The sequence below is a fragment of the Lycium ferocissimum genome, chromosome 10 (genome assembly GCF_029784015.1).
Source record: "Lycium ferocissimum isolate CSIRO_LF1 chromosome 10, AGI_CSIRO_Lferr_CH_V1, whole genome shotgun sequence".
NCBI classification, from domain to species: domain Eukaryota; kingdom Viridiplantae; phylum Streptophyta; class Magnoliopsida; order Solanales; family Solanaceae; genus Lycium; species Lycium ferocissimum.
Window position 1 is genome coordinate 43,331,118 of NC_081351.1, and position 10,867 is coordinate 43,341,984.

At 32.4% G+C, this 10,867-nt stretch overlaps 1 protein-coding gene across 1 annotated transcript; it reads left to right on the forward strand.

The window, feature by feature from the left end:
- Positions 1 to 6,688: 6,688 nt before the first annotated feature.
- On the forward strand, positions 6,689 to 9,626 carry LOC132035479 (bidirectional sugar transporter SWEET1-like). The gene is made up of 6 exons (XM_059425762.1): positions 6,689 to 6,819; positions 6,933 to 6,969; positions 7,097 to 7,192; positions 7,681 to 7,960; positions 8,813 to 8,932; positions 9,432 to 9,626. The coding sequence occupies exons 1-6, from the start codon at positions 6,768 to 6,770 to the stop codon at positions 9,609 to 9,611; spliced, it is 765 nt and encodes a 254-aa protein (XP_059281745.1). The 5' UTR covers positions 6,689 to 6,767; the 3' UTR covers positions 9,612 to 9,626.
- Positions 9,627 to 10,867: the final 1,241 nt, after the last annotated feature.

A 10,867-nucleotide genomic window follows, 5' to 3' on the forward strand; every position in this document is an offset into this window, starting at 1 on the left:
CCTGCATTGGGTATTCTACTGTCCAGTTCTGCTGATTTTTCCTTGAAGGCCTTTTCTGACTCTAATTGGGCAGCCTGTGCTCTTTCAAGAAGGTCTGTTACTGGTTTTTTCCTTACTTTGGATGGTTCCCCTATTTCATAGAAGAGTAAAAAGCAGCCCACGGTCTCACTTTCTTCAGCATAAGCTAAGTACCGGACCCTCAGGAAGGTTGTAGCTGAAATTTCCTGGTTGGTCTGATTATTAGCTGATCTGGGGCTTTCCATATCTTAACCTGTTCCAATTTATTGTGACAGTCAGGCCGCACTCCATATTGCGCGGAATCCTGTATTTCATGAGCGCACGAAGCATATCGAGATCGACTGCCTATCATCAGGCCTCATATCCTTACACTTTGTTCCTTCTTCAAATCAGTTGGCTGATATATTCACCAAGTCCCTTCCAGGCTGCACTCACAAGCCTCTACTTGGCAAGCTTGGACCGGTTACACCCTCCAACTTGACGGGGGTGTTGGAGATATTACTTGATGATTTTATATAGGTTTTATATAGTGTGTATATTGTGTATATTTCATTCCTTGTACATATAACAAATTCTGATTAGTTTTTAGTTGATTAGTCCAGGCTGGCCCAATGTAAATACCCGGTCCATTTATCCAAAGTATAAATAGGACTGGGCCCATCTGAATTGGGACTTTTGTCATTTTACTTTCTCTCACAAGGAATGATACACGGTTTCTCTCTTCCTTCTCTCTACAATTAGGGCTTTGTCCCAATTTTAAACTTCCTTCGATTATCTCTTCGTCTTCAAGTTAACAATTTTTGTGCATATGTTTTTTTTTTCTTTTCTTTTGAGTACTTTTCCCACTACTATATGAGTTTTAGTTTCACTATTGTTATAGTACCAACTAACGTACCATATCCAAGCTTTAATTCTCATACAGTTTTTTTTTTTTCCCTTTTCTCTAGTTATATATGAAATGATGTATTGGAGAAGAACCTTCCGATTATATTGCTTATAACATGTAGCCAATTGTACGAAGCATCGCTAATTTTGATTTTTCTTTGCTTCAAATTGGCTTGGCCAAACCCATCGATAGACACTTGTGGTCGTCCACTTCTTTCACTTGAGCACCTAAAGTGGCCCTTGTTCCATTTAGACACTTCAGGTGGGCCATTCCTATTCCACTTGACAACTTTTTGCATTGTTATCGGAGCAAAACCAACACCAGTCGTCTCCTACGTGGATTAAGTGGCTAATTAAATTGTGTCAGCTCATTTAAATTGTGCCAACTCAATTAAATTGTACTAACTCATTTTAATTGTAAATTCACTAATTTGTAAATTCGTGGAGTTTTGACCATTAAAAATTGGGGCTTTTGGGTTGGTTGGATGTGCAATGAGGTGGCGCCCTTTGGTGTTGGTTTTTTCTCCGATAACAGTGCAAAAAGTGTCTAAGTGGAATAGGAATGACCCACCTGAAGTGTTTAAATGAAACAAGGATCACTTTAGGTGCTCAAGTGAAAGAAGTGGACAATCACAGGTGTCTGTCTATGGGTTTGGCCAATTGGCTCAAAACATATTTATTTATCAAATATGCATCCAAGTGACTGATTGTTCTGTTTGTTTCTTGGGAGTAAATGATCACCTTTTGAATTAATTAAATACTTCTTTTAGAGCGGCGGCTGAGTTGGTCTGACTAAACAAATATAGAGAAAAGCAAAAATACTATGTAGAAATATATGGTTGATATCTCCAAAAGCTCTTATTGGCGGACATGTACCTTTAGTAGAATATTCTTGACTCTTCTTGTCATTGCTTCCTACAAGGATTGCACTTTCTTTCTTCTTCTTCTTTTTTTTTATTTGTTCCATTTTTTCCGTTTAAAGTTATAAAAAAATGTAAAGTAAATGTCTTAGTTGGATTCCCAGTCATAAATCATAATATTTTCAAAGATTACAACTACATTGCGTAATGTTCCAGTTCGTTTCTTTTGATGGTTAATCACTTCATCTAGTCAATTCTTGTGTAAGATAAATACTGATCTAATTTTTCTATAAGGGTTAAATATAGCTTTAGAATATTAGAAAATTAAAAAATTCAAAAGAAAAGGAAAAAAAACAAAAATTAAATTGAGACCAAAAGGGTAATTTCAGATATCTTAAGGCCATGAATAAGCAATTCATTATTTACATGTCGAATATTAACTAGTATTAAAGTAAGTATATTCAAGAATCAATAAAATATATTGATGTCGCGTAAAATGATAAAATAGTAAATCAATCAACCGGAAGTTAAAAATGCAAAGAAGTTTGATTTTAGGATAAAAAGAAGTAAGACAACAAATACACCGCCTAACTCAGTACTTCCCATAGTGAATATGGACAAAAATAAGAGTGACATTAATACTACATATGGTAAATTTCAATTTGGATTATTAGATGCTATATTATTCTCAAAAACTTTCAATGAAATAAAAACGAGAAGAGCTTTTATATCATACATTTGTTTGAAAATAAAAAGAAAGTCTAAATAGAAAAATATCCTTCTTTAACTTTTAAATACTTTTGTATTATGGTTTAATTTTTAGAAGTTTGCAAAATGTCGAACTATTTTTTCAATAACTTAATGTCACAACAAGTGGGAAAAAATTTAAAATAATTACAAATTTAATACTATCAGTTTGGGCTCGGGCTAAGGACGGGCCAAATGTCATGAGTCATTACTATATATTTTGTGGTTCTAACCTGGGCAAAATCAGGAATTTTGCTTTTGGATCTTGTGAAGTTGTACCTTTTTTATTTTTTATTTTTTAAAGAATTCCCTCTGTTTAGAAAAGTAAAGTATTGATGGATCCCACTTGCGTATATTTGCACTGCACGTTACGTCTTGTATTTGAGTTTTGATATATGGTATGATTTTCGTAAGTTATCAACCTCAAACATTTGACGTATGTAAACTTTTCTTACAATCTACTAATTCAATCTTGATGAAATTTTTTATTGCCTAATGGCCCTAATTTATTTTCTCGTAATCGCTTTCCAAACATGTCTAATAACTATTAGTACAGTCAAACCTCTCTATAACATTATCGTTGGGTTCGAATTTTTTTGACTGTTATAGAGAATGACTATTATACACCTATAACAACATTGAAATTTAAATAATATTTCGCTGTTATCCGCAAAAAAGATACACAAAATCTCATTTCTCATTTTTAATTGCTAAATTCTAAGCTTAATCACACTTTGTATAATAAAAGAAAATCTTTTAATAATGAAAATATATATTCATATGATATTCTTTGTCACAAATAGTGTATTAAAGGATTAAATATTTTGGTCAAAATCTCGACAGTTATTATTGATAATCATAGATATTCTATTTTTTTTAGGGAAAAGGGTTCAAAACACACTCAAACTATGGCCAAAGTTGCCATAACACACTGAAGCTTTGCGAGGTCCTTATGACCCCCCCGTACTTATTTTTTTTGTGTATTTTCTACGCCTTTATATGGTGACCTGTACAAGCGATTGTATCTACTCTCTTTGAGCGCGTAAGATTCCATATAAAAGTGTATATAATACACAAAAAATAAGTCCAGGGGGGTCATAGGACCCCCGCAAAGTTCATGTGTGTTATGGCAACTTTTGGCAAAATAAGGGCGACAAATTACATCGTTCATCTTCTTCATAGAGAACCGGACTGAAATTTGATCCTAATGCACTTCAAATCTCAACCAAACATCACCAAATTTCGGATTCGAATTCCTCTCGACGTTCTGGTTCTTTTGATATATCACCCACTCGAAATGGAGCTCATTTGCGGCAACCCGAAAATTCGAATTCGAAGCTTCAAGCTTTGTTCATGGCAGTCATGGAGTCGTTCAGTTCTTGTTCACGTTCCAGACGTCTTCTAAGCTCGAGTTCGAAAACAATCGAACCAAGAATTTTATTCATCAAATCCGGAATTTGAAGACCCGGATACGAAAGCTTCAAGTCGAAACTCGACGTCCCTAATGGAGTTTTTGTTTACTTGGTTCTACTATCTTAATCCACTATTATTAATCATGTTTTCAATGTCGACAATGTCACAAATCCTATATAATATCGAAAAAGAGCCGTTTGATTTGGTCGTTACAATGGAGTTTTTTTGGGTTTGAAATTTTGGAAAGTGGAGATATTGAAAATACCCAATTGAAGAATAATTAAATCTTTTAAACTCAACACAAAGGAAAGCAAAAGACACAAATTCTTGAACAAGCACAAACTCAACACAAAAGGCACAAAGGAAAAGGCACGATAATTGAAAGAAAAATTAGCTCTAACGACTGGAAAAAATTTAGTCACTATAAGTGCACTTATAACGACCGGATTCATCTCCCTTCGTTAAGAAGTGGTCGCTAAAAATCAGATTTCCTGTAGTGGAGCGCGTGCATACACTCAAACGAGTTTGGGTGACTTTGTCCATTTGAAAGCGTAGATAATACACAAAAAATAAGTTCAGGGGGGTCATAGGACCCCCGCAAAGTTCAGGTGTGTCATGGCAATTTTGGCCATAGTTTGAGTGTATTTTGAAGCCTTTTCCCTTTTTTTTATAAAGATGGTTAATTGTTATATTACCAAAAAAAAGAAGATAGCTGTTATATGAGGTTACTTTTACAAAGAGTGTACTGCTTTAAAGTTGACTATTGCTGTTATAAGTAAAAGGCTATTATAGAGAAGTAAAATATAACATAAAAAATCGATTCCGAAAAAACTGAGTTGTTATAGAGAGGTCCGACTGTACTACCAATTATTAAGGTTTAACCAAACTAACCTAACCTATGGACTCAACAATGAAAATTAAGATGCTAAAATCGTAAAATGAAATATTATTATTATTGAAAATTTCCTTATTTGAAATTTTTTGTTATTAATATGAGATTGTAATATGTAGAAGATTCGAGAAAGAGTTTTTACCGCTTCAAGTTTTCATATTCCGACTTTTGGTGATTGTATGAAGTTACATGTATTATTATGGTTCGTTTTCTAGAAACTTTTGATCGATAATTTCATCCATTAACTTTGAAGTATTTGTAATGCATTATAAATGCCCAAAGTAGGTGTTTTTTTATATAATAACCATATTGTTGAAAATAAAAGCAATGATATAAACTTTATAAACAATTCAATATTTGTCAAAAGTTCTTGCTTGATTGACTAACAAATTTATTCAAAGATAAAATATCCATGATTTAATTAAAATTATTGCTTTTATATATTGAGTTTAGATCCGGACGTAAAGACGGGCTTTCTTAGGCTAGTATAGGGATAGAGCTGATTCTATATATAGAGGCACTGTCGATTAGTATTGATTATAATTTGATGTTTAATAAGATAGTCGTGGTTGCAAACTATAGCCCCGCTTAGAGCATATATAGCTTACATCTTCTTTTTTTCTTTCTATTTCCCCCTAATTCATCAAAAACAATCATATGACTCAAGCAATCTGTTTGGAAAGCCACCTGGTAATTGGAATTGGTGTAATTACTAGGGTAGTAATTACACAATATAATAATTATGGCGACCTATTTGTTTGTCATAACGTAATTACAGTGTAATTACAAGCACACGGTTTGGTTGCACATGTGTAATTACACAATTAGATTTGTTTAAAAATGAAAATTAACACATGACAAATATGTGCCTTATAATTGATATATTAAATTAGGTATTTAAGATACATATAGTTTCTTAAAAATATATTAATTAAAAGCACACATTTTATAAGAACATTATGGTTGAATATTTGACAAAAAAGATTAATATTTATACATATAATGTCATAACATTATTCCAATGTTTGACCAAAAAATAATCTATTAATTGTAAGCTGAAAACGAACAACATGCAATGTAAAACAAGTGAATAGTACTAAAGCAAACAAATTGAAATAAAAAATATAACCTAAATTCAAAATCCAAAAAAGAGTTTAACATGATACTTTCATGTCAAATTCCAACATAACATAAAATAAGTTCCAACATAACCTAAGTAAATATAATTCAAAAGAAAGTGAAAATATATATATAAGTATATAATGTCATTCAACAACGAAATTCTACTTTAATAACATTACTCGTTATATGTCAAGTTTGTTAATTACTCATTCTTTCTAATATTGGGAAGTGTAATTTCAAAAACTAGAATAATAACATAGTTACGCTAAAAGAACAAAATAAGAAAAAAAAACTTAAAAAAATACGAGCAATTACATAGAATCACAAGAAATAAAGGTTGGGAAATGAGAAGAAACAAAATGAAAGATAAATATTATAAAAATTAGTTTTAAAATAAAAATAATTTAATATATAAAAATAAAAAGAAATTAAAATAATAGTAAAAGAAAAAGAAAAGAAATTAAAAAATAACCTTGTAATTACAGGTTGTAATTACATCCAATTCTCAGCCCCCACTTCAGAATTGGAGAGTGTAATTAGCTCCTATCAATTACACCCAATTACATGCTGACCATGTAATTACTTGACCTGACAAACATGTTAAATTGTGTAATTACAACCAAGTCCGATTACCTGGGTGGCTTTCCAAACAGGCCCTAAGTGGAGTTTGTAGGGCCTGGACTACACTGAATATTCTAGTGCTATGTAGTGGATCATTCATCAGCAAATCAACAACATTATGTAAATATATACCCCAAGAAGCTCAGTTATTATGCCTGCATTATTTTGCTTCTGGTTTTTAAATTCTCGTACTCTAAGAATTTTCTGCCATGGGTCATGTACATGTTATCAGAATTCTCCACACAACCTTCGGAATTTTTGGTGGGATTTTAATTTCATTGTCCAAGTTTCCTCTGTTTAATCTTAGTTTAATTTATTTGAGTTGGTTATGATCGATCTTTTTTTAATTTATTCATTTGCTTTTCTTTAAATAGGAAATGTGTTTGGCATATTACTCTTCTTGGCGCCCATGTAAGTCTCTTCTTCAAGTTTAACTTCTCTTAACGTATTTAACAGTGTATGCATGTGCGTTTTATTTCTTATTCTTTTTGTCATTGAAACTAATAACACAATTAATTATGAAAATTTGAGACTACAGGATAACATTCAAAAGGATTATCATGAAAAGATCAACAGAGAAATTTTCAGGGGTGCCGTATCTAATGAGTCTGTTCAACTGCTTGTTCTCAGTTTGGTAAGCTACTTCTCCAAGTCGCACTTCAACATGAAATTAAAACAGCTTTCCAACTAAAAAAGTTTTCTTCAATTTGGGAAACCACATTCCTGATATATGAATAAATGAGCCAAGCCTACGCGTAAGCAGGCAAATGTTCTGATTTTTTTTTTTTTTAAATAAAATATAATGGGTGGCAAAAAGGCTCGAATGAATGTCAAAGTGCACCATGTAAGAGTTTGCGTTCCATTCGTGTAAAAGGTTCAAATCATTAAATATAAGACCTTTATTTACGTTAGATTGCAACACACTCTCTCAAGTGCAGACCTTGCCTTGTTTCTTTTTGTGAACAAGTACCACAAAATTCTTTTTCTTTTTCTTTTAATAATGATTGACAGCGAAAGCTGAACACATGACCTCAACCTGGGTCCTTTTGCCGCTAAATTTTTTCACTACGACATATATTGAGTTTAACTATGGATTAATTCTACTTTTGATGAACCAAACAGGTATGGTCTGCCTTTTGTGTCACCAAACAACAAGTTGTTAACAGTCCTGGCTTCAGTTGGTGGTGCCTTGGAGGCAATTTATGTGTCGATTTTCCTCATATTTGCACCCAAGAAGGAGAAATTTAAGATTTCTGGAATTCTCTTTTTGGTCCTTTCCATCTTCTCGGTCGTGGCTTTAGTCTCTGTGTTAACACTTCATGGCAATAAAAGGAAGCTCCTTTGTGGTTTAGCTTTTGCTATTACTTGTATTATGATGTTTGGTGCTCCTCTTACTGTAATGGTAAGTTTCTTTCAATTTTATCCATTATACTAAATCACCCTACGTAATGGATTTTACTTGGGATAATTGCAGGTCTCTACTTTCAATTAACTGAAATATGTGTCTGTGGTTCCTTTATATAGGAAACATGAGATTTTTAGACCATTTCTCGAACTATTTTACTCTTAGAGCCCGTTTGGATTGGCTTATAAGTTGGGCATTATAAATGCTCGTTTTCTTTTTTTTGTTTGAATTTGGCCACAAATTTAAAAAGTCATTTGTCTTAAAATAAGGCTTTCAAAAAAATAATTGGACCCATTTGACTTAGCTTATCTAAAAGCGAACATAAGTTAGAAAACGCCTTATAAGCCAAAAAAAATAAGTTGACTACCCCAACTTATTTTTTTTTTTATAAGTCGCAACCGCTTATATAAAATAAGCCAATCCAAACGGGCTCTTAGTTATTATGTAACAACACATATTTAGCATAATACATTGACAATTGGATGATTTAGCACTTAATAACTCATTGAAGGTTTGATTCGGAGTCAAAGAGATCAAAAGTGCACATATCAATTAATGGAAGGTTAAATGTGCTTAACCAAAATTTCAAGGACCAAAATTAGAATTTTTCAATATGTGAGGGACTAAAAGTGCTAATTTCCCATTTAACTTATACATTGATAACTTAAAATCTTTTATATGATCAGTTTAGCTCAGTTGATTACAGAAGATTGATTATCATATGATTAATGATTGCATTATATTGATTTGCTTGGACCTGGTTCACTGATTGTATAAATACTTTTCATCTGATTATTTATATAACTAACACCTGTAAATAATTTTATTTGACTCTGCTTTTGTATACAGAGACTGGTGATCAAATCTAAAAGTGTGGAGTACATGCCCTTCTTCTTGTCGCTATCTATTTTCAACTCTAGTACCTCATGGGCAATCTACGGCGTGCTTGGCAAGGACCCTTTCGTTATTGTGAGTAGCTTTTTTTTTTTTTTTTGAAACACTAATTCAGTAACTTTTACTTTTCTTTTCATAACTGAATTCTCACAGAGTATTTTGTAGAGGCTCACAATTACAGTAATAATTAAGGATAAATATCTTCTGGGACACCTTAAAATAATAGCCTATACATGTATATGTTTTGTATAATAAGAATAAATATACATATAATATACATATTGTGTATATATAATCAATATATATTTTTTGTATATTTTGGCTAGTGTCCATAATTAATTTTGTCCGATAGGCCAAAAATGAGAAGCTCTAATAATTATTATTCCTTACGTTTCATTTTACATGATACTCTTTTTTCTAAGTTTACTTAAAAACGATGATACCTGTCTATACTTGGTTGGCCTCGAAATGCTGGAAAAATAATTCCACTAAGAAGTGTTCAATAAACACTGGTTTTAGGGTAACAGATTAAGTCATGAAGACTAAATCTCACAAGTTTAGTATTGTTTGGCAGGTACCAAATGCAATTGGATCTTTATTAGCATGTGTGCAACTGATTTTGTACGTAATTTATCGCGATAACAAGAAGAACCAAGACATCGAATTGGAGGATTCAATCGAAACAGGGCTTGGAAAACCCCAAAATGAGTTACAGAAAAATATGGAAGCAACTCAGCTGGATAATAGACTATAGCTACTGGAGGGGAAGTTTATTTTATTAAAATGTGTATGCAGTTACTTGCAGTGATTAGATTCATTGATGCAGTTAATTTGCTAGGTGCTTGTTATAATTGCAATTAAGAGCATCTTAATTAGTGGCTCATGTTAGAATGGAACATTTGGAGCCAACGAATGATGTAGAAATAATAGGAGTATCCCTTCATCAGTCAAGCAACATCCAATCAATTTGCAATTTCAGCTTACTTCCTTTTTTCTCTTTGTTTCAACTTTCAACCACTAATTATGCAGCTTTCTCAGATGTCTTCATTTTCCCTGTGTAGAATCTACCTTTCTCGATTTGAATTATCTAGCTTCTGAAAATTTTGGTATCAAATAGTAGTACGCATTTGAGTTTTCACCGAGTATATAGGCTTGTAAAATTTGGAACAATATAGGGTAGAGAAACAGAGTAGGAGATGACCGAAATTTCAACCGCTACTCCTTTGTTTTTTGGAAACTTATATATATGTTGCATATAGGTATGTATATTACATGTATATGTATGTATATTGTATGTGTATATATATGTATATTTAGTAGTATAAAGTATACACTACCTATCCACCGTGTACATATTTTGTAAACTAGATGGCCGAATGATATTTAGCTTTAATTTTCCCTTGTTTTTTTAACTGCCAATAACCAATATATTACTACCATTTGAAAAGTTACAATTTGATGAAGGGTGGGCCAAGACTAACCTTCCTTTACAAGACGTTCAAATCAAAAAATGAAAAAGTTCCTCACATCCTGTATTATATGCAATGGTTCAAGCCTTCAAGGTGGTGTTGAAATTTTATACATCAAGGTAGATCAGAGATAATAGTGATAAGACTTCTTTCTTGACCCCGAATGCAAGTAATAGCCATCTATTAGTTTTTAATAAGTCCTCTAACCTGTCTTGGTCATCTAACCTGTCTTGGCAAGGTCGAGAAGTGGTTATAAATGTATATCTTCTCCAGTTGGTGGCTCAAGGATGTCATTTTATCAGCTACCTTATTGGTCTCTAAAATAATGTCTAATAACTTGCCATGATGCTCTACTAGTTGTTGAATCTCAGAAATAATTCCTTTGATCCTCGTGGGTGTTGACCATTTTCCTATAATACAATTATGAAGAAGTGAATGTGTCTTTCCTATAATAAGTCGATGGCTCCTCTCAATGCATCACTTAAGACCAAAAAATAATGCCTTAGCTTCAGCCCCGTTATTTGCTCCTCCTCCTAACAGT